The sequence below is a fragment of the Mytilus galloprovincialis genome, chromosome 1 (genome assembly GCF_965363235.1).
Source record: "Mytilus galloprovincialis chromosome 1, xbMytGall1.hap1.1, whole genome shotgun sequence".
Taxonomy (NCBI): Eukaryota; Metazoa; Mollusca; class Bivalvia; order Mytilida; family Mytilidae; genus Mytilus; species Mytilus galloprovincialis.
Window position 1 is genome coordinate 109,558,998 of NC_134838.1, and position 25,917 is coordinate 109,584,914.

General features: G+C 30.5%; 1 protein-coding gene across 1 annotated transcript; it reads left to right on the top strand.

Annotated features, from left to right (window-relative positions):
• Positions 1 to 287: 287 nt before the first annotated feature.
• Positions 288 to 25,693, top strand: LOC143050774 (serine/threonine-protein kinase dyf-5-like). Its single transcript, XM_076223894.1, has 15 exons — positions 288 to 356; positions 2,226 to 2,508; positions 6,520 to 6,574; positions 8,554 to 8,675; positions 9,231 to 9,310; positions 9,781 to 9,913; positions 13,086 to 13,257; positions 16,456 to 16,623; positions 16,998 to 17,285; positions 17,725 to 17,942; positions 18,121 to 18,230; positions 20,276 to 20,383; positions 21,522 to 21,596; positions 21,743 to 21,857; positions 22,353 to 25,693. Exons 2-15 carry the CDS (start codon positions 2,408 to 2,410, stop codon positions 22,366 to 22,368), a joined length of 1,761 nt encoding a protein of 586 aa, XP_076080009.1. The 5' UTR covers positions 288 to 356; positions 2,226 to 2,407; the 3' UTR covers positions 22,369 to 25,693.
• The last annotated feature ends 224 nt before the right edge of the window (positions 25,694 to 25,917 follow it).

The following is a 25,917-nucleotide window of genomic DNA, read 5'->3' on the forward strand; positions in this document are numbered from 1 at the left end:
TTTTATTTTTTTTTTAATTTACCGGAAAAAAGAGAGATATTTTATTTTTTCATATTTTATTTTTTTCTCCAACTTTAACAAATCTGGAAAAAAATGTAGTGATTAATCAAGCAAGGCGGAAAGACAAATGTTCTGAAACCATATACACCATATTATGTGAAGATGATTGATCGGATTAGCCAGTCTTGATCTGTCTTTAATACAGTTAGGTTTTTTTTCAGACACGTTTTTTTTATTTATAAAGCTAATACTTGATTAACTTTTGAGGGAGATAACTCTCGACAAAATTTTCATGGTTGCTACACTTATCACGTGACCAAATAATTGAACAAATAGCAACAACTGTCATGGCGGAGGTGAGTTCCACGATTGACCGATAAATAGATCAAATTTCACTCATTTCTCCTATTATTAATCGTGCCAATCGGGTTTACCATAAAGCATACACAAAAACACTAGTAATTGGAGCGTATGATTGTTCTATTTTCACCATTTATAGATACATCTTTAAAGGCCTTGCAAACACAGAAACATGGTCTTCGAAGCCAAAAATATCGAGGATTGATCATTCGCTGTATAATACAACAGGTTATATATCAGTTCTGGAAATCTCAGCATTCAGTAACGTTAACGAATTTGGTAACAGTTACCGAATTCATTTAATGAACCATTACCAAATTCAGAAACTTCAGAATTTATTTGGTTTTGGCATTTTAATATAAATAAATAAGAAAATAATAAGGTCTTTTGAACATTTTACATTGGTTTCCATCAACATGTAGATAGATTTTGATTTTACCAGGCAGAATTCTAGAAATTTGTCTACAGTACTGTCTGAAATTGTTCCCGGCATGCCATTTTTTGTTCATAAATGCCAAAACCAACTAAACACTGAAGTTACAGAATACGTTAATGGTTCAGTTAATGAATTCGGTAACTGTTACCGAATTAGATAACATTACTGAATTCTGAGATTTCCAGAGCTGATATACCAGTATACATTAAATAAAGGACATTATTGAAAAAAATGTGACAGACATTATCCAAAGTCAAAGAGTTCAAATACTTGAAGTCATACATGTGTGTCATATAGAAGTATATAAATTTCGGAAGTAGTATACGTCATGTTTACACCTTATCGTTCTTAGTCATAAAAATAACGTGCATTTGCTGTTCCGTGACCTGGAAAAAATTGAATTTTTTGCTGTCTTGTTCCTACTATGGTTGCAATGACAGCCCTATTTTTCATCTAGACTTTGAGAAAAAAATCTACTATAGATGTGACCTGAATTTGCCATTTTATCTTCAATCTAAGCTAGAAATTTTTGCATGCATAAAAATTCTTCTTGTGTGTGCTTGCTGTGCAAAACATTTCCTAAAATATTCTTAAGCAATATAAAAATAAGTTACAATTTCATCAAAGATGACCAATTTCCATGACTTCATTTCGAATTGGTTTAATCCATATTTCATATACATTGTACATTAGAGAATATAAAAAAAAACTTACAACCTTAACTCTGTCATGTCTGACGGACTTGAATTTCCTTAAAGTAGTATTTATATTATCTGGAAACTCAGGTCCATACAGCTTAAATTTGGTGTCATAGATTTATTTTAGTGACAAGTTAATTATATAAAAATAAAATTGTGCAACTATCATGACTATAAAGGAATGTTAAGACATTAACTGAGACAACATTTTTACTGTTGTAGTACTGTATTCTTATATTGAACAATTTAAAAATGAATTACTCAATAGATAAATATGAAACATGTCACTGATCATGCTGATGGTGTTGTCATATTTATTATTGTAAAACCCAAACATTATATTGTTGCAAGCAAACAACTATTATTTTTTGTAATCTCACCACTTCTCCCTATGATTCTGAAGTTAATAATATAGTGAGCGCTTCAACAATGAGAAACACGCATAACTTAAATGTGCATGGGTATTTAAGGCATGAAAAATAGGAAACAATTTTTAAAAACAATAAAACTCTCCTACATGCATGAAATGTAATTTGGCACAATGTTTAAAAAGCACAATGTCAACTGAAGAACAATCTGTACACATCAGTTGCAAAAGCTTAACTGAATTTATTTCAAACAGCAATGACATCATGAAGCACAAAGTACAAATTTATATTGAAAGACGGAAACTATGAGAACATAATGAAATCTGTCATTTAACCATAGTAAAATTATTGTTTCTATTTCAGTGTATTAGTGACCATCTAACTTTGACGAAGACCTGTTTTGGTTGACATGCAACACTCTCCATTGATTTGCTCACATTTTTTGTATATATTTCACTGTGTTTTGAACTCAAAAACATTGTTTAGTGTATATACATAAATCATTAGCTTGTTCCACGTGAAAATATAAAAAAAAACCAGATAAAATGAATCGATACCAGATATTCAAACAGTTAGGAGATGGGACTTATGGAAGTGTTCTGTTGGCTAAAAGTATTGAAAACCAAGAAAGTGTTGCTATTAAAAAGTAAGTAGATTGTGATTTCTCAGAACCCTTATTATACATTTGTACAGCTGTGTATTTAAAAAGACTTTAACTTTTTCCATTATTTTTACACAGATTTTTCAAGTCTGCAATATATTTAAACATTGTAAGATTGTATGCCACTGTTCATTATTATTTTTTTTCAATTGATATCCTGTGTTCTGCAAAAGTGATATTAATCTAATTATGACCAGCTTTCAATAGTAGACTAGACTGTAGAAAGTATTATGTGGTATGGTCTGTTTGTCAATCCAGTATCATGATACAGTTTTGGTTTGAATTTGGAGGTACATTGTAGACCTGAGTTTACATTTTGTACCATGAAGTTTTCAAATCAGTTTTAAACTTACATTTTATGTAGTACACATTTCCTTCAGTGGACAACATGAGAGTAAAGGTGTTAACAGTTGATTATCAACACTAAGATGGTTAAATTAGATGCTCACTTTTCTGGTCATTGAAGTGACATGAAGAATACATGCTTTAATAAAATATTCTTAAATCATATACCCTTGCTAAAAGAATAATAACATCATGGTTAATAGGCAGTGTTACAACAGAGTTTACCTGTTCACATGACATAGATATACAAATGTATATAGCAGTTAAGGCTTGTACCCTCTTACATGTATTTAAGACAAACATTGGTACTTTTGCATTTATATATAAAACATGTATACATGTATGCAAATATTTATGATCTGAACATGGTGTAAAAATGATAAGATCATCAAGGTAGAACATGCATATATGGTACAGTCATTTGGAGCACAAACTATTAGGTCCTTCAAAACCACAGAATTGTGCACACTGGTGAAACTAAAACCAAAAACCAACCTTTGTAGTTAATTAAATATTTGTAATACATGTAGCTGTAAAAATCAGTACTTAAGTTCAGTTACATGTTGTATATATAAGTAATAAAACATGTGCTTATTGTGTGTGTACCTGTAAACTGACTATACCATCAGCTGTTTTGATCACTTCTTGTAGGATATGAATAGGTCACTTTTTAAAGTAGAGATTTAAAAAAATTGTTTAAGCATCCTGGATAGACGTTTAGTTCCTGTGCATTTTATAAATCTTTAGTGTTTCTTTATAAATCAGAGTTAATTATGATAATCATTGATGTTCCACAGTTGCCCTTCAATTACATCTCGGTCGCCTTAAACATGGTCACTTTTTTATATGCATGATATGAGACATTTTACTGTAAAGTAATATTGTTTCTAATGGTAAATCTATGGCCCATATCTAAATTTTTATGGAATATTTTCATTAAAGTCTAAAAGTTTTACCTTGAATGAAAGAAAGAATGAATAACATTAACGGTACCAATTTTCCTGCACCAGATGCGCATTTCGACAATACATGTCTCTTCAGTGATGCTCGTAGCCAAAATATTTGAAATCCAAAACTTATATAAAAGATGAAGAGCTATAATCCAAAAGGTCCAAAAAGTATAGCCAAATCCATGAAAGGAATCAGAGCTTTGCATGAGGGAGATGCATTCCTTAATTTATAATGATTTCTTACAATTTGTAACAGCAAATTTTAATAACACAAAAAATCCGTATTTTCATGCCAGTACCGAAGTATTGGCTACTGGGCTGGTGATACCCTCGGGGACTAACAGTCCACCAGCAGAGGCATCGACCCAGTGGTAGTAATAACATTAACGGTACCAATTTTCCTGCACCAGATGCGCATTTCGACAATACATGTCTCTTCAGTGATGCTCGTAGCCAAAATATTTGAAATCCAAAGCTTATATAAAAGATGAAGAGCTATAATCCAAAAGATCCAAAAAGTATAGCCAAATCCGTGAAAGGAATCAGAGCTTTGCATGAGGGAGATGCATTCCTTAATTTATAATGATTTCTTACAATGAACTTTGACCAAATTTGCCAGAAAATTAAATGGTATGTCTCTTATACATGTAGCATGTATAGAATCCAAGAAATATCTCTTTTCGATCAGGCAGAAGAAAAAAATGAAAATCTTTCATGAAAACTGCTAGTTTTGTTCACATACAATGTATGACAAAAAACATGATTGAGATAGTTACTTAAGTCATTCTGATTGAACGATTTAAAAAACACCCATTAATTTATAAAATGGACATAAATCCAAATGAATGATACAAGTTCTTTAAACATCTAGTTTTAAACTTTCCATCTACATTGTATGTGTACATAGCTGGCTAATTTTCTAGTTGATTGCAAGGAAATGACTTTTCATTATACCTAGCTACAATGGATGACTGTTTCATTCTTTCTTAAATCTGTACTCTGTTCTCTGCAAATTCAATTGGTTCAATTAATTAATACTTTTTGAAGTGATAAAACCATGTAATTGAGATTATTTTTCTCGGTTTTTATATCCCTTACGGCTTACATTTATGATGTATGATGTTACTTTTTGTATGATAAACCCACCTATGAATTTTAATTGGAGTCCTTGTGAATTGTGAGTACATTATTTGTTGAAGTATGGTTATTTGTATTGATAGCAATCAGCAGGGTATGTGTATGTATATGATTTATTCTCTAGATAAATTCTGCTTGACAGGTATTTACATCATTTATAAACGATTGGAAATCTTCCAAATTCAACCAATTTAAAAAAAAATATTGTAAATTATAAGAAGATAGATATAAAAGTTTTATTGTCTTCACCTGATTTTAATTCCTTTCATGTAAATGTGGCCATATAATTTAAAGGGGAGCTGTAGACTATAGTTCTCATGACTTCTTTATATGTATTACAGATAGGGGGTTTCTTATAGGTAAATGAATGTTACTGCCAAATATGTTATTATGGAGATACATGTACCGAGGGTCAGTAAAAACCAAAGAATGTGAAAAATGATTTGGCTGCAGATATACTCTATAAAAATATTTAATTATTAAGTATGAGTAAAGAAATTTGAGAACACAAGGAAATTTCAATATGTAATGTATGCAGCCATGAATACATCATCTTTTGTATATACACAGCTGCATATTGATGTAGTGGTAGATCAAGAACTTTTATGAGGGGCCTCTATAGTCAGGCTTCAGTGATTCCCTATATAATCAACAAAAATTTTCCCCTATCGCATATGGTATATATTCAAATGCATGGAAGATCCACACAAACCACACAACATACAAAAAATTCATAAGTTTAAATTATACTTAATGAATTATTTTACAGCTTCATTTTAAATCTTTTCTTAAATCTGCCATTTTACTTTAGTTTTTAGTTTCAATGTGAAAATGTTGATGTAATTATTATACCACCAATTGGAGGGGGGTAATTCTCATCTGTTTGTGAATATAGACAAGCAGTGTTTTAATATAGCCTTATACTTCAGAGGGTAAAAGTCATGGATTCTTCATGCTTTGGAGTTTGCATACAAGATGCTTTATGTTTAAGTTGTTTCAGTCTGGCATACATCCATTGTCCTTGACCTTGTTTTCTTGGTTCAGCAACTTTTTCATTGATACTGAGAAATAGGATAACCACTTGCCCTTCTAGCAGGGTTCATCTAGCCTAAATTTTATCTTATTCACAGTTCGTGATTAATCTCAAGTTTTGTAATCAGATCTGTTTCTCCAACAGTATATATCTAAAGTGAATTTAATATTTTTAAGTTGTACATGTCTGTCTTGCAGGATTTACTTGACCTTGAGATTTCCATGTTCCTGTATCAAAACCTTAATCTTTTATATAACTTTAAAACATAAATTCACCATGGAGTGAAGCAGAGTAGGCATTACTGTTTGTACTCTTGTTTAACACCAGCTGGAAATTTGAAATGTAGATCAATTAAATAATTGATTTTGGCTTGCTTGTAAGTGTTTATTTAGTGTTTTAAATAAAATTTATAAAATATATATATGGTCCATAGGTAAACACAGTTGTTGGCTCATTACCTCAGGTGAGTAAAACATTCAGGTTGAATACAGTATACTGATTTTTTTCATACTTTTCTTTCTTTTTTTACAGAATGAAGAAGAAATATTACTCATGGGATGAGTGTTTAAATCTACGAGAAGTTAAGGTTAGTATTTTGTAAAATTTCTTCTGTCCTTTTACAAGTTGGACCCTTAGATACTTGTCTGTAAAGGAGTAAGTTAAAAAAGGGTTCATTTGCAGATCAGAAAGTTAAAAAGTAAAAACTAGCCTGGCTCATCTCATTTCTGTGGAGCTGTAGCCTGAGCAAATATCTAAAAGCAAAAGGAAAATTTACAATTTAAAAAAAAAATTTTTTTAAGTCAGAAACATAGTCAGAAAGCAGATAGATATTTCACAATAATATTTCTGTCAAAAATATTTAATTTCATTAATAGATACCTATTACAGACAAGAAAATATTCATTAAGATTTCTAAGTATTAACTAAGACAAAATTTATCCCACAGGTTTTAACAGTGAATATATTTATGAAAATTATATGCAACATGAGCACCAACTATTAGAGTTGCACATAAATAACTTAGTATCTAAAATCCGAACAGTAGTGAATGAAAAATGCTTATAGTTGCATGGTTTCTTATAGCATCAAAATCTTTACAATTTGATGCCATTTTGAAAATTATATGCATTGTGATGACCATCTATCCTACACACATATTGGTCCATTTACATTATATTGCACCCTTTGCACATGACAGAACAAAACAATATTGGTTTCCATTCACACAAATTTAAAATTAAATTGGTAGGAAACCAGAGTCCAAACAACTAGAAGTAGGTACATTTAATTTGACATCTGAATTCAACTAAAATTAAATTTGAGACGGAATAAATATATGTGATAACATAAATGCATATTATAATTCAGAATATCAGTACATATGCTTTCTGTTTTCAATTTCTGAGTATTTTCAAGAAAAGCTTGTTGATTTTTGTTATGAACACAAACAAGAATTTTTGGAATACTTATAACGTCTCTTGTCTATAATAGTGTATACATTTGTCACCCTTTGAATGTTGATATAGCACAGTCTTGATTAATATTTATAATCATATTGATTCCTGTGATCTTAGACTTTAAATCTATTGATCTGTATTGAGGATGACCTTCAATAAAGTATATAACCTATATTTGTATTTATATCTAAATACCTAGAAATATTGTTTTATTGCACTCAATGATCATTTTGAGCAAATATGTACAGGTATATTTATACATTCTTATATATCCATGTTAATCATCCAGTCCAGACATTCATATTCTCTAATACCAGTAGTTTATTGACATGAACAGTTAATGGATTTTTGTTTTTACGCCCCACCTACAACAGAAGAGTGGCATTATGTTTTCTGGTCTGGGCGTCCGTCTGCCCCGCTTCAGGTTAAAGTTTTTGTTCAAGGTAGTTTCTGATGAAGTTGACGTCCAAACAACTTAAAACTTAGTACACATGTTCCCTATGATATGATCTTTCTGGTTTTAATGCCAAATAAGTGTTTTTATCCCAATTTCACGGTCCACAGAACATAGAAAAAGATAGTGCGAATGGGACATCCGTGTACTATGGACACATTCTTGTTTTGTTTTATTACTATGAGTTACTTGGTCATTTTTTCTGATAATTTAAAGCTTGGGTGGAAAAACATTAAATCATATCTTGATTGTATGCTGTTTAAATTTATCTATGTATGTGCTATGATTTGGGAGGAATTGGCCAAACCCATTTTTTGCATTTTTGGATATTTTCTTGAAAACTATAATAGATAGAAACTGATTATCTGTATAAGATTTAGATAGAAGCATAATCATAATTCACTGCAAAAAAAAAATATGAAAACAATTATCAACATATTATGTCCTGGAGATTGATTCAGGCACCAAAGAGCCACTTGATTTCTATTTTGAGGTAATGCCTGAAGTTAAAATGGCCTAAAACATAACTTAAAAGAAAAAATCCTAGATTTATTGGAAAAAGAATGCAATGAAGGGATTTGAAGCTGAAAAAGCTTTATTAAATTTTAATTGTTAATTTTGACAACATTTCAAATTGATTTTCTTTCATTTCAGTCTTTAAGGAAATTAAACCATCCCAATATAGTCCGACTAAAAGAAGTTATACGAGAAAATGATCAACTGTTTTTTGTGTTCGAATTTATGAAAGAAAACTTATATCAGTTAATGAAAGACAGGTGAGTTGAGTTGTAATTGTTACATGTATATACTTTTTCACATATATCTGTAACCAATCTTATTTAATATTGTAGAATCATACAACCAATTTATTTGTGAATTGAAAGTTAAAATGTTATAAATGAACTAGACTTTTCAATAATGTTTATCAGTACAATGTTTTGAATTGCAATAATTTGTTAAAAGCAATGACGAGAACTATATTATCCAGTAAACTTGGAGGACTCAACATAGAATTATACCAGTTATTCATCTGTCTGCACATTAATGTGAAGTCATATTTTGAATTAGTAGCTTCAGCCTTGTTGTTGAAAAACGTAAACTAGTTGACTTGTGAACCAAGTGCTAAGCTTTTTTAAAAACAAAATGATGTCTGCAATTATTATTTATAATATTTGCCAATATGTGTATACTTTTGTTTTTTCTCTCAAAAAGCCAGATTTGTCATATGTTGTGGTTGGAAATAAAAGCAATAGTATAGGTTACTACAACCATTCTCTTTCTATTTGAGTTTGAGTTTGCAAGAAATTAATCTTACTTTTTTTACATTTCAGAGATAAGTTATTCCCTGAGTCAGTAGTTCGGAATATTATTTACCAAGTTCTACAAGGTTTAGCGTTTATGCATAAACATGGTAGGTAGGAATTAAAAGTAGTTTCAATGGTAATATAAGACATATGTGTCTGCTATCTTTTCTAATAAATTCAATGCCCATCCAGTACCTTAAAGTTTTGCAAAGTTGTCAAAAGTAATCTCACTCTATAAACTTTGAAAACAGATGATAAAAAGATGAAAATGATATCTCACCTTTCAAGGTTTATAAGTATGTTAGCTGCTGAAATTCAATATAGCAACATTTTTTATGAAAGAAATCTTTTTAATATATTAGAGATTTACAAAATATATATGTATAAAACATTCAAGTAAAGAGAAAAATAAGGATTGGTCCTTAATCCTGTTTTTAGAATTTTCAAAATTTATAGAATTTGTTTTATTTGCCAAACATATATTCTATGTATTATTGCATAGGTGAAAAATGCTAGGGCTGTATTTGATGTTTATATACTGTATGTTCATTTAATTATATGGTAAACTCTTTTACAGGTTTCTTTCACCGAGATTTAAAGCCAGAAAACTTATTATGTACTGGCGCTGATTGTTGTAAAATAGCAGATTTTGGTCTGGCCAGAGAAATTAGGTCACGGCCACCATACACAGATTATGTCTCAACAAGATGGTTAGTAAATAAATATTTTCTTAAGAAAAATAAATTTCTATATCTAGTAATTCACATCCCTATAGAATGTCAGGGACTAAACTTAACGCTCGCCCGGGCGCCCGAGGCGACCAGATTTTCGGCTGGGCGAATATATTTAGTCATCATGGTCGCCCAGCTGGCGACTGTAAAAAAATTGAAGTAAATCCCATTTGTACCCTTTCCCCCGAAATATTAACAAAGACTGTTCCCAAAAGGAAACCTGTTTGTCTTATCAAAGCGATATAGAAATATAGAGTATTTCCGAAAACCAGTAGGTTATTTCTAATAACTGAACCCAGTCGAATAGCTATGTTTTCAATCCGGAGTCACAATGTTGCATATATATACCTTCTTCTTTCCGCATGTTTTCTTAGTTCTGCTAAATTTTCTATGATAATTTCATTATTGAACAGTGTTTTCTATTTTACTGTTCAATAAGCATCGTGAAAGGGATGTTTTCTTATTGTCCTGCGATTCATTACAAGCCTGTGTTAGACGGTAACTTGTCCCTGAATCGCTTTTTACAAAAATATTTAATAAAAAACGAAATTTAAAATCTCGTAAATAAAAATCCCAATATCTAGTTTAATATCCAATCTTCATTAAAAACTTATTGAAAAATATATTTTGATCAACACTATTAGAGGATGGCTTGGATTGAGATAATATTAAATGTTCAAAGAAAAAGCCATATTGTCTAAAGGTCAACAGGAAGTTGAAAATTTGAAGGGAGATAATTTTGTTAGGAATCAACCTAAAATAAATATTGTCAAATCTTATGATGCATTTCTGGTGGCAATAATTCAAATATTATAATGGTTACCATAGAAAACATTTTCAAGACTACAAGTAGGATTTCACAATAAGGCTTCATTAGAAAAACTGTTTTGTTTCATACCATGAACATACATTTAAAGAATAATCAAAGAAGTTTGTATTTGAACATATATGAAGACTACTTCCTGTTTTACTTCTTGTATGAATGATCCTCCTTACGTGGGAGCACTTAACAAATGTACAAGTTTGTTAACATAAACATCAAAATGATTTGCTTTGCTTCATGGTATGATAATTTGATAAAAAAAAAAATCTGACTGGAACCAACATCAAGAACATATTAATTTCTGAATAAGGTTTAAATACAACTAATGTTCTCCAGCTGAGCCTATAGCTAGCAATATTCAAGGTAACTTATACAAAGTATCCTTACAATCCCGGTTATTACGCTAAAGTGCCCTTTCAGAAAACTAGCACCCTTCTGCCCTGAGATTTAAGCTGGAACACTGTTAGTAAGTATATACTAAGTAATTTTCAGTTTTGTTTTATTTTAGTATAAAGATAAGTGGGCTCCTAAAATTTTAAGCGGGCCCCTGAAAAAAATATCTTAGGGGCCCAGCTGGCCCCTAGAGAAAAACAGTTAAGTTTAGTCCCTGAATGTACATGCAATGAAAATCAGTCCACTCAACAAAATAGTTCATGTTGTTACCCAAAGGCATTTATAACCTTATGATTTTGAGTATTGAAAGAGATATTTCTCCACAATTATGTATAATAAATAAATATACTTTATTGAATTTCATGTGTCAGGGTAATGCAACTGCTTCTCCATATCAATGATTTAGCAGCAATGTATATTTTGTAGTTTACTGTGTTCTGACATAACAAAAACATAAAACAAACCATAACATTATTTGCCATACTTGAAAAACTTAAAGACTTTTTTCCTGCATTTTTATAGTGATAGAAACAAGGATGTTAAGTTTCAACAGTTAACTGTGTAAGAATTATCAGTTCATGCTTCAGATTTTTAGGAGAGTATATCAATATTCATTTTTAGGTCTTTCCACTTTTCCGTGGAAAGACCTATTGGATTTCTTCTGATTATTTTTTTTTTCTTCCGCCTAATTTTTTTCCTTCGCTGTTTTTTTGTTTCACAAGATGTCGCTTAGATTTTTGGAATATGATATCGAACAGTTTATACGCTTTTGAAACCAACTCTGCCTAAGCGAATACTTTCCCAAATAAGAGTTAGCTCCCCGAACACTGTTTTCCTTGTTATCTTTAAGGCTTCACAACCGTATAAGAAACCGACGAATTTATTTTTCCAAATTGCTCGTTATATCCTCAGGATGTTCTGTTTTATTTTGACCGAAGCCGTATATAGATTCCATATGAGAGTTATCCCCCCTTTTATGTTTCATATATGAATATGCATTTCTAACTGGTAAACCATAAGTGATAGAGACCTAGGGTCTTTTGATTTGAGATCCTTGGTTCAAAAAAATGAAAATAAGGTCAAGGTCAAAGGTCAAGGCCATATTATAAATTTTGATTTTGGCTTAATTTTACTTATTTTCAAAAGCCGTATAACTTATCGACAAATTATTTTTACTAAATTGTTCGTTGCGACATGTTGTAACACGTAAATTTTAGTTGAAAGAGTACGTAGACATTTGATGCCAGTTTTGACCCCTTTTATTTCTAATATTTGTTGTAAGGTAATACAACTCATTAACAATATATTGTAGAGGCCTAGAGTCTTTTGATTTGAGGTCCTTGGTTGATGGCCTCGAAATTGAGCTCAAGGTCATAGGTAAATGTAACGTTCTAGATTTTGACCTTTGCTTTTACCTCATATGTATACATGATCAAGACAAGGGACTTTTTAAATTAGGTTGCAATCAATGTGATCTAGAAAAAGACAATCAGAAGTGACCTTTTGTAAACCGGAAGTAGCTATATTTTATACTTAATTAATGAAAAAGTATATAGAACCATATATTTTTGGAATCAGTGCTAAGTAAACAATAAAAATTTACCGGAAGTAACATATTTTAAACCGGAAGTAAAAAATGGTCTCCCTAATTTATATCTTTTTGTATAGAAACCATATATTTTTGGAATAAGCGTTCAATAAGCTGTCATTTGACGCTAAAATTGACATTTAAAATCAAATTTTAATATTTTCATATAAAAAAAGGTCTTAACTGGTGGAAAGACCATCAATGGTTCTCTGAACAATTGGTTTTTAATTCAATTTGTAATTTGTTAGTGAGTTATCCTGGATATTTTATTGATGTCTGTGAACTATTACTCTCCTGTTAATTTAATTGCTAGAAAGTTCTGATTATGTTTAAATATTTGTTTATAGGTACAGAGCTCCAGAAATCTTGTTACGGTCTGTGAACTATAACTCTCCAATCGACTTATTTGCTGTCGGTGCAATAATGGCAGAATTATACACATTGAGGCCATTGTTCCCAGGAACTTCAGAAATAGATCAAATATTCAAGATTTGTTCTATATTGGGAACCCCTCAAAAGGTGAGTGTGTACATACATAAATTAAGAATTGAAGATGTAAAGAAGGATTTTCATATGCTGTTCACTTATTCGAAAAAAGTAAGGAATTGACCTAATTAAATAAATCTGCTATATATCACATATTTGGTTTTGACGTCTTTTTATACGACCACAAAAATTAGAAATTATCTGGTCGTATATTGGTATCACGGCGGCGTCGTCTGAAGCTTGATGATTTCCGGATAATAACTTTAATATAAGTAAATAGAAATCAATAAAATTTTAACACAAGGTTGGTCCTCACAGTTAAGGAATTAGGAGCCAAAAAAGGGTCACAAATAAGCATTTTTCTTGGTTTTTATACGACCGCAAAAATTGAAAAAATTTTGGTCGTATATTGGTATGATGTTGGCGTCGTCGTCGTCGTCCGAATACTTTTTAGTTTTCGCACTCTAACTTTAGTAAAAGTGAATAGAAATCTATGAAATTTTAACACAAGGTTTATGACCACAAAAGGAAGGTTGGGATTGATTTTGGGAGTTTTGGTCCCAATATTTTAGGAATTAGGGGCCAAAAAGGGCCCAAATAAGCATTTTCTTGGTTTTCGCACTATAACTTTAGTTTAAGTAAATAGAAATCTATGAAATTTTAACACAAGGTTTATGACCACAAAAGGAAGGTTGGGATTGATTTTGGGATGTTTGGTTACAACAGTTTAGGAATTAGGGGCCAAAAAAGGCCCCAAATAAGCATTATTCTTGGTTTTCGCACAATAACTTTAGTATAAGTAAATAGAAATCAATGAAATGTAAACACAAGGTTTATGACCACAAAAGGAAGGTTGGGATTGATTTTGGGAGTTGAGGTCCCAACAGTTTAGGAATTAGGGGCCAAAAAGGGCTCAAATAAGCATTATTCTTGGTTTTCGCACCATAACTTTAGTATAAGTAAATAGAAATCTATGAAATTTAAACACAAGGTTTATGACCATAAAAGGAAGGTTGGGTTTGATCTTGAGAGTTTTGTTCCCAACAGTTTAGGAATAAGGGGTCCAAAGGGTCCAAAATTGAACTTTGTTTGATTTCATCAAAAATTGAATAATTGGGGTTGTTTGATATACCGAATCTAACTGTGTACGTAGATTCTTAAGTTTTGGTCCCGTTTTCAAATTGGTCTACATTAAGGTCCAAAGGGTCCAAAATTAAACTTAGTTTGATTTTAACAAAAATTGAATCCTTGGGGTTCTTTGATATGCTGAATATAAAAATGTACTTAGATTTTTGATTATTGGTCCAGTTTTCAAGTTGGTCCAAATCGGGGTCCAAAATTAAACTTTGTTTGATTTCATCAAAAATTGAATAATTGGGGTTCTTTGATATGCCAAATCTAACTGTGTATGTAGATTCTTAATTTTTGGTCCCGTTTTCAAATTGGTCTACATTAAGGTCCAAAGGGTCCAAAATTAAACTAAGTTTGATTTTAACATAAAATGAATTCTTTGGCTTTTTTGATATGCTGAATCTAAACATGTACTTAGATTTTTGATTATGGACCCAGTTTTCAAGTTGGTTCAAATCAGGATCCAAAATTATTATATTAAGTATTGTGCAATAGCAAGAAATTTTCAATTGCACAGTATTCAGCAATAGCAAGAAATCTTCAATTGCACAGTATTGTGCAATAGCAAGAAATTTTCAATTGCACAGTATTGCGCAATAGCAAGAAATATCTAATTGCACAATATTGTGCAATAGCAAGAAATTTTCAATTGGAGTTATCTTTCTTTGTTCAGAATAGTAGTTGAATCAACTTAAATCATTGTTTTATACAATATACAATGTATATTCACTTTTACTACCAACCAATCTTTACCATTCAGTGATAACAAGCACTTTATTTTACATTTTAATATTTTATGATGTATTTAAGAGTAGTTATTGTTGCAAACTCCATTAGAAATTTGAATTGATATCAGTTTTGGAAAAAGGGAAAGGGGGATGTGAAAAAAAATGGGGGGGGGGGGTTAAATTTTTCTCATTTCAGATTTCATAAATAAAATAAAATTTCTTCAAACATTTTTTTGAGAGGATTAATATTCAACAGCATAGTGAATTGCTCAAAGGCAAAAAAAAAAATTTTAAGTTCATTAGACCACATTCATTCTGTGTCAGAAACCTATGCTGTGTCAACTATTTAATTTTAGATTGAAATAAGTTTGAAGAAGAAATCTTTAATTGATTTGTAAAATCTTGACATTTGTTTTGTGTAAAAAACCCATATAATGTCAAAAATTTGATAACAATCCAAATTCAGAGCTTTATCACGCTTGAATGTTTTGTCCATTCTTGCCCCAACTGTTCAGGGTTCGACCTCTGCGGTCGTATAAAGCTGCGCCCTGTGGAGCACCTGGTTGCACAATAACTTTAGTATAAGTTAATAGAAATCTATGAAATTTAAACACACGGTTTATGACCACAAAAGGAAGGTTGGGATTGATTTTGGGAGTTTTGGTCCCAAAAGTTTAGGAATTAGGGGCCAAAAGGGTCCAAAATTAAACTTTGTTTTATTTCATCAAAAAATGAATTATTGGGGTTCTTTGATATGCCAAATCTAACCGTTTATTTAGATTCTTAATATTTGTTCCCGTTTTCAAATTGGTCTACATTAAGGTCCAAAGGATCCAAAATTATACTTAGTTTGATTTTAACAAAAATCGAATTCTTGGGGTTCTTTGATAAGCTGAATCTAAACATCTACTTTGATTGTTAATTATGGGCCCAGTTTTCTAGCTGGTCCGCATTGGGGTCCAAAATTAAACTTTGTTTGACTTCAACAAAAATTGAATATATGGGGTTCTTTAATATGCCGAATCAATCCATTTAGGTTTTGGATATTGAACCATGATAGCTAAATGTCCAATTTAATTTTTTTAAGTTCTTAGACCACATTCATTGTGTCAGAAACCTATTCTGTGTCAACTATTTAAGCACAATCCAAATTCAGAGCTGTATCAAGCTTGATTGTTGTGTCCATTATTGCCCCAACTGTTCAGGGTTTGACCTCTGCGGTCATATCAAGCTGTGCCCTGTGGAGCATCTGGTTGCAATTACAAGAAAAGTATAGATTTTGTTTTCAAGATTATTAGTTTAGTTCTGTTTTCAATAATACTTTGCAACTTTATGATGTTACTTCTTAACCTAAACTACCTTTGTATTCCAGGATGAATGGGAAGAAGGATATAAACTTGCTGCTGCAATGAACTTCCGATGGCCTCAGTGTGTTACTACAAATCTTAAGACTATTATACCACATGCCAGTCCAGAATCTCTTCATCTTATGAAAGATATGTTATTGTGGAATCCCAGTAAACGACCAACAGCTAGTCAGGTATAACTTAGATTTTCTAACATTTAGCTTATGAGCAAATAGTATGAAAATACTGACAACATAAATGTTGTATAAACCTAATTGTAAGCTCACTGGACTCTAAAGGGCTTCAGACAGCTTTTCGGTCACTAATCAATGTATATGTGAACAACAAATTGAAAATAGATTTTAAAATTTAATTTTTAAAATAAATTGAATATTAAGATGAAATTGTAAACAGCATGTAGACAATTGCTGAATATATCTACATAAAATTGTTTCATTTCCAAATTTTCAGAAATTGTAATGTTATTCTGACACTTTACATTACAGGGAGACATAATATCTTTTAATGTACAAGCAGCAAAAATAATATACTGTGTTGTATTTTGTAGAGTCTGAAGTACCAGTACTTTAATGTGGGTCAGAATCTTGGCTTACAACAGACAGTCAGACCGTCACCCACTATACAAAATAATCCATCCCCTGTCATTTCACCACCAAAACCAAAGCAAGAGGAGAAAACGTACAACTATAATCCATCTTTCAACCAGAATTCACCATATCACCAACCATCACCAACTCACCAAGCCACACCACAGTTCCAAGCATCACCACAACCATTTACTGAAAAGAAAAGTAACCCAACTGTAGCACCCTCATATGGAAAACAGATAGATAACGTAAGTGATTATGTAATTGAAATATATTACTGTTAACAATTGCAAAATTTTTATTATTAAGTGTTATAACCCAACTTTCTTGTAACTGAAAAAAATTCAAAGAAAAGAAAGAATTTAAAACCACGATTATGAATAACTTTTCTCTAGTTAAAACATAAATAAATGAATACATTATATATTAATTTTTCAGCTTCATGTTATTTGTAAAATATTGCAGTTTAAATATTAAAGACATTAATCTAGTGAATCATAACCTGCCAACATGAGGGATTCATTACATTCTTACCAGTCAAGGAAAGTAACAAGATAAACTGACCTGGATATACTATAACATTTAAATAATGTAAGATAATTTATAGAAGAAAGTCTTGAAGAACAAAATCATTAGATGTTATTTCTACACAAACAAGAACTGATTTCTTAGTAATTTATATTATAGGATGCATTTGCTGTGTCAGTAAAGAAGAAACCTCAGCAGAGTGGTAGAAAACGTTGGGGGGCTGGTTTGTCAGAGACGTGGGATGATTGGGATGACTTTGACTTTGGTGCACCTAAGAAGCCAGCACACAAACATGTGGCAGCCAAACCTTTACCGTCCATTGGTCCTAAAAGGGATGTGTTTGGGAAAGAAAACGATGATGAGGATGACTTTCTAACGTAAGCTTTCATGATTTATATTTTACATTTGTAATTATCAAATTGAAAATGTTAATTACATACGTTTGTTAGAAGACAAGAAAAGTAAAAATTGGACTGATGTTTTTCTTAGAAATTGTGCAGATTTTTCACTATTAAAACATCTGAATATCTTTCTATGTCTGACTCTCTATTTCAGGAGTATATTAAACAAGAAGAATGTAAATAAGCCACCTCGTGTTCCCTCTGGAAGATCGTCTGCGTCTTCTGCAAAAAATCATTATCTTAGTAAATCACGATACCTGCCAGGTGAGAATATGATTTACATAAGTACATTTTTATCGATATATTGTAAGATTTTGAATAACACTTATAAATTGCTTAGATTGCTTAAAAAGCTTTAATAAAACTATCTATAACAAACACATTATTAATAAGGGGGTTATATACCTTGATTCAGGTCCATCCCACTTTTAAACTTGCTTGATGGAATTGTTATGTACATTGATTTTAGTTTTTTACTCTTGTTTAACAAATTCTGTATGTCAATGTGTTAGCACATATTTTGGATCACTTATTCATATCACACTAAGTTAAGTAGCTTATAGAGTTCTTGAAAATCTTTTTATATCTGGTGGTCCCTGTAGAAAAACTGCTGGTCCTCACTACTATTTCTATTACAAAATACCAAAATTGTGTTGGCCCTTTGCAAATTTTTGTGGTCAAATCCCTCTGGCCACCACTTTTAGAGAACTCTGAGTTTAAGAGAAATATCTCTTTAGGCAGGGAAATAGATCAGATTCCATAACAAGAAGAGAATGTACAAAGGGACATTATTAAAAAATATGTACAAAAATTAAAAGAAACAATATCATTACCTTTTTTTTCAACTATAGTAAAATTCAATACAATTCAAGACTTGAAAGTATCAATCAATGAGTAAATAAAAAAGTAGATTTATGATGAGATATATATATATATATATATATATACAAATTTACTTGTGATAAGCTTGGATACTGTAGCTAGGAAAAGAAATTTTAAACTGAGAGGAAGATACCAAGGGTACATTCAAAACATTTAAATGTAAACTGAAAACACCATGGCAAAAATTAGGTGACTAAAAGATTGACATAGTATGAAACAATACATAAAAACCTTAAGATTTAGCAATATAGATTATTATTGTAGCAAGAAGAAAATAATGAGAAAACATTAAATATCTGTAAGGGTATCATATAATGAAATTAAATTCAATATTTGCATCTTTAATACCATTTAAAGATCTGTATAATGAACATAATTATATATTTGCTCTCAGTTTCTATTTTTTAATAATAAGTTGGTACCTTTTGACATGAATTTTGTTATAAATTTTCCAGGTGTAATACGCTCGTCTATTGTTATAGTTGGTAATTAATCACCTGCATGGCTTTGTGTCTTCTGCTGAAAGATTGTCTTTGCTTAATCTGACTTAATGATTATACATACACAACACAAGTTCTACATGTGTTAGGATCTACTTCATCATTAAAAAAAATGCTAGTTTCTGAATTTTGACAACATGAATTTGAAAACTGAAAAACTGCACAGGATTTTCTTGATGTTTTTGCACCTTATCAGTATAATTTGAACTTGTCAGACAAATATAATACCAGACAAACCTTTAATGTCATTTAACAAGAAAATAAGAAGTGTAGACAACTTGTGTGAATTAAGTTCACATGTACATGAAACAGAGGAAAAGAAGCAGATTTAAAAAAAAAAATGTAATTGGAAGAGATGTCATATGAAAATTTTAAACAAATTGTACCACTCACTGATCAAAAACAGTAGGTGGTGTGCTTCTCTAATTTTTATGCCCCACCTATCGATAGTAGAGGGGCATTATGTTTTCTGGTCTGTGCCTCCGTTCGCTTCAGGTTAAAGTTTTTGGTCAAGGTAGTTTTTGAAGAAGTTTAAGTCCAATCAACTTGAAACTTAGTACACATGTTCCTCATGAGATGATCTTTCTAATTTTAATGCCAAATTATAGTTTTAACCCCAATTTCATGGTCCACTGAACATAGAAAATGATAGTGCGAAGTTCAGGTTAAAGTTTTTGGTCAAAGTAGTCTTTGATGAAGTTAAAGTTACATCAACTTGCAACTTAGTACTCATGTTCCCTATGATATAATCTTTCTAATTTTAATTCCAAATTAAAGTTTTGACCCCAATTTCACGGTCCACTGAACATAGAAATGATAGTGCAAGTGGGGCATCCGTGTACTATGGACACCATGTTCACCATGTTGTATATTTGATGAATTTTATTTTCTCAGTAAACAACTTTGAAAATATTTGTGATATTGCAGGTATAAACCCAAAGAGCAGTGCCAAAAAAGAAACACCAAGCTATGGTGCATTATTAGGTGCCAAGCAATCTCCTGGTGGAATCTCAAATGTCAGCAGGCCTTCAATAGGTATTTAAATAATATCCTAAGATAAATTTATCTAGGCATCTTTCTGGTGAAATGGGCCATTCCGGTTAATTTCTAACAGGTGGGGATGGATGGGGAGATTTTTTTTTATACGTATCAGAAAAAAACATCACGAAAAACTACCTATCAGATATAAAAAATTAAGACCTATCAGATGAAGAGTTCCTGTTCATGTTGGGTGGATGGGCTTTCATGGAAAAAAATGACCTATCAGATTTTTTTACTGCAAGGATTGTACCCATCAGAATTTTAAAAACAATACCAGATAATGCATGATACGAAACTGTCTACATTTCAAAGCACCCATCAGGTCTGACATAGGCATTTTTGTTACCCCTAAGATGTAATCATTTTTAATATTTACTGCTGCCAAGACCCTCAGAAGTTTTTTTGCGTATTAGTGTTCCTGTCAGACGAAAAAACCCAAAATTTCACCCCTGAGATGTATAAATTTTACACCCCTCAGAAAGGACCATCCATCCCCCTTTAGCAGATATCAACTGGAATGGCCCAATCCTAACTATAAAACTAAAATTGTTTCCACTTATTATTCTCCAGATGTGTTGATGTAAAAATATTTGTTGGTAAGAAATTTCACCCACTTCTCTAGTTTGACCTTAACATAATGTTTATAGTCTAGAACAAAAATAATGATAACACAGCTTTTATAAGCAATCTTTAGATTTCAAAAAATTACTACTTTAGTAAGATAAAATCCATATTATTGTAATAAAACTGTTGTGAATATTTTATGGTAAAAGTAATATAAATCTATAATACCCTAAAAATGTTCTCATTAGACACCAACTTGCTTTGAAAAAAACACAACATTTTATACAAAAATTAAGCTACTGTAACACAAGCAAGATTTGTTACATATTACAAAAAAAATGAAAACCTGTGTATAATCAATTCAGACAACAAAAAAAACCCACTTAATTAGGGTTTTTTTTTTTTTTTTAGTAAGGTCATGCATGTTACATGCAAGTGTTTACTATATTTCTTCAATTACTTTGATTTTTTTCCTTTGATTAAACTGACATAAGATGTAAACACTTATTTGCTGATGGTTTTCAAAATGACATTCCACTACTTACACCTAAAATGTTTCTGTTTACAGGTCCAATTGGAAGTAATAGAAACAATGCAGATGCTGGATATGTTCCTTCATTTATGTCGACCACAAAGAACACAAGTAAGGATTTAAGTTAAATTTACCATGATTTAAGTTTTTAAAGGTATTTGAATATAGAATAAAGTTCATGACATTTCGTTTGGATACAATGGATCCAAAACTGATTCAGTATATTATTAATTTATAGATAAATGTATCTATTATAGATTACCCACCAGTTAGTTGGAAGAGGGCACAACCAGGACCTTTATCCATGAACAAGAACTCAGCAGGTCTGGGTGGTAAACCTGGTACACATGGACGCACAGACTGGGCTGCTAAGTAAGTTCTATTATATGATATTCATAAATTGATTTATACAAGTACTCAACCATTACCTATTACATTACTCTATGGCAGAACATTTAATAACAAAAATCATTATATTTGATAAAATCTTTACTTATATTATTGACTTTAAAGCAATATTATATATATATCATGTTGAATGTCTCACTTTGACCTATAAGTGTTAATTTTTTGTCGTTGTTGAATGGATGGAGAGTTTTCTCATTGTCACTCATACCACATCTTCTGATTTATGTAAGAAATGCAAAGGTCCAAATGTTGGAAAGCTCAAATTAATTTGATTTATCATTAATGAATGCTTTCATATTTTCATTTGAATACTGTTGTCTGTAAATGAAAGTACTACAATCGATTCATGTTTATAAATAAATGTATTTTAAAATGAGCTTCAATTGAACTTTGGGGGTTAGTTGTCTCATAAACAATATATCACATCTCCTTATTTTTAAATTATTTTTATATTTTCAGGTATCTGAAGTCATGAGAAGAATTTGACATTAGGTATTGTTGAAACAATCAAGTGCCACACAACGTCCACACACTGTGATACATTGTTATTTTGTTGTTATTTTGTCTCATACTTTTTGTTAAAGATTCTTGTGTCTTACATGTGGGGAATAAACATTATTCTATTAAACGATACAGACAGTATAATGTGTCTGATTGTGGGTGGTTTGGGGAGTAGATATAGTCTGTAAGGACAGTTCATACTAAGATTTCTTGCCACTAACTTCATAATGTAGTTAAAACAAATCCTTTCCAGTACTGTAGTAATAACTTTTTTTATTTTTTTTATTAACTGCATTGATGTGCCATTTAATATCTGTAAAAAAATAGTAAAAATGATTTGAAAAAGTTTACTAAAAGTTCGGAGAAATAGATACATGTATATCTAGGTAAAAGGTATTGAGATTTTAACATGGAAAGTTTTTCAAATTAAGGTTAAATGGGTTTCTGTTATGTTGTTGTTGTGAAAAGGCTAAATCTGAAAAAAAGTCTTTGAAGTGCTTAATAAGAAATATTAATTTATACTGTGCTCTTGTTTGAAGATGTCAATATTTAAAAAAAAAAAAAAGAAGTAAAATGTATGAGAGAGGTCGTACATGAGTGATTTAAACTTCAGTGTATTGTAATATAAGTGAAATAAAGTTGCATGTTATGTCAAACTCCAATTAAACTCTATAGGATTTTATTTTTATTTATTCTCCTCTCAGGAAACTATAAGAAAAGGTTTTATCATCTTCTACAGCTGTTCATGTGTCATACTTCGTGGCAACAATCCTTCCTGTATAGTACCCAGTTGAATCATATTTTTAAATATTCTTAAATACTTAGTCAATCTCAAGAGTAAAATTAGTATGCATAATGTACAGAAGGTTCTTATTAAATAGTAGATGTAAGGTGGAATTGCCTTGACAAATTGTTCAACAGTGAGGCTGTGTCTGTATGTTCTAGTAAGTAGACATAATCAACTATACTTCATCATTATAAGTGTGTCCATTTGATAAAAATATGGTTCCAGGGTAATTTACATTCCTACTTTCATTCTGTTTATGCAATTGCAAATTCATAACAGTTTCTTCTCCAACACATAATTTTAATACAGGCCAACACTTTATTGTTACTGCAGATTCTCTAGCTGAGGCAACAGTTATTATAATGTAAATTGTATGGAAACTAGGCTTATCTAAACATTAAGTTCATTGGAGCTTGTATGTCTTTAAAGTACTGGATATATAACATGCAAAGTCGTATCTTTTGTCTTCCTCTTTTATGCCTTTTGAAGCTTTGAAAAGACAAGTATTATTTTCGAATTTATAATACTATATAGATTAAATATACTTTCAGATCATGCATGTTATGCTACTTTAGTGTATCATACCACATATTTTGACAATTTCTCAGAATGAAATGTGCATTGATAAATTGTTAAAATCATGTATCAAGTGATTCTTTAATTTATGGAGTGACCTTCAAACTTTACTTTGTTTGAAAAGGTGTCTTCACTTGTTAAGATTTGTACATAATAGTTGTTGCACTTTTGTTGTTGATTATGAATTTATTCATTTCCATGTCATATTTTACTTATAAGAATTATATTTTATTGCAAGGTTAAATGATGGTTTTTCAACTATATTAATTCAGAACAGAACTTAACTTCTAAATTTATGCTTGATATGCTAATTTTAAGTAGAGAAGTTTTCTAATGTATGCTTTGGGGAAATACTACATGTAAAATAGGGCTTTGTTTTCCTTGAGTGACGCAAAAATATAAGCTTTTAATTTTTTACATGGCTTTTGGAAATAAATCAATGTTTTTATATGGAGTTTTGATATTTGGAAACTTTCTATAGACTACCTCAGTCATTTTTGTTATGATGTTGTATTAAGATTAAGGGTTATAACTTATAACCAAAATATCTTATCAAAGATCAGTAACTTTCTCTTGGCTCTCAGGCTCCTTCTACCAATAGATACAAACCGCCATGCAATAATGATAAGTGCAGAAAGTAGCATTAAACATCAACAATCTCTCAATTCAAAAAAAACCCAAAGTATAATGTGTTATTATTTTGACTTAAGGGGGCTCCTTGGTATAAATCAAATTTTTTTTCTAATATAGGATTTCGCTATATTTTTTCATAAATCAACTTTATCATATACTTAAAAGAAAAATGAAATAAAAAAATGGGGTCACTGTTTATTTAAGCTCACAATCTGCCTCTGGAAGAAGCATACATTTTTGTTAATGTCCTTTTTTTCTGTTGAACAAATAGAAGAAATAAAGGTAATATCGAAATAAAAAAATAACCTTATTACAGAAATCGCTTAAATTTTACAATTATTTAATTTATGTACAGCTAATTCAAAACAATAATAAAAAATATAGGTCACCGATGAGTTATAAAAGATATTTCAAATTTAATGCCAAAAAATGGCATTTTTACACCAAAGGGAGATAATTTAGCTTTTTCAATGATATAAACATTTTAAAAGTCATCTGGGGCCAAACCGAATCAATTTTTATTTGGGTTGATTTTTGTACCATATCATAAAGTAATAACTAGTAGTGTTATGAATAAAATTTCTAATGAAAAAATAAAGGTTTAATTTTTTGCTGAAATTTTTGTACCCATGAGCCACCTTAACTATAAAACATTTTTCCATTATGATAAAGAAACCTATACAGTATGTAGTTTATTGAATCAGATTTCATGAAATATATCAGTTGCATGAAAGCTTTAGCTTGTGCCATACAATAAGATAGATTTGCACAGAGGGAATGTGTTAATTTTCTGTACAAGTGGTTCATTATTTTTTAACGGTAATGGTTCTTTCATACAAAAGCTTTCACAATAAAAATTCACTTTGATATGAGATGTTTTTAGTCTTAAATTTGATTAGGCTGTTTGTTGATAAGAAAGAGGCTGATTTTAAGATCAGACATGGTTTAGTAATGCTCATCTATATGCTACTATCTATACTGACATTTTTTTTTAGGTAAAAATGTATAATGGTTCTAGACAATTTTTAAAAAATTAACACGCTTTTGTTATACTTTATAAAAAAAATTTGCCATATCAAATAATACTATATGATTTTTTGAGAGAGAACTTGGGAGAAAGTAAGTGATGAATGTTAAAGAGAGTGCAGTGATTTAAATGTTGTTAATTTTTGTTTTATATTTATACTTTCAGACATTTGTACTTTATTTAAGCATGAGTTATGATGTAGTTTCATTTATGATCAAGAAATATGGCATATAGTTATAATATGATCACACCAAATAAAATGAAGTTGAATTTCAATGGTTTCTTTCTTTTTTACACTCAAGTAGAGGTGTTAAATCACAAGATAGGCACTCACTGATAAAGGATATCTAAGGAATTTAGACTTGTGGATCCTGCATGGTTAACTGGAAACCTTTTTTATATTTACTACTTTAAGGGAGCTCGCAGGTATAAAACAATTTTTTTTTCTAATATAGGATTTCCCTATATTTTTCTATGAATGAACTTTATCTTATACTTAA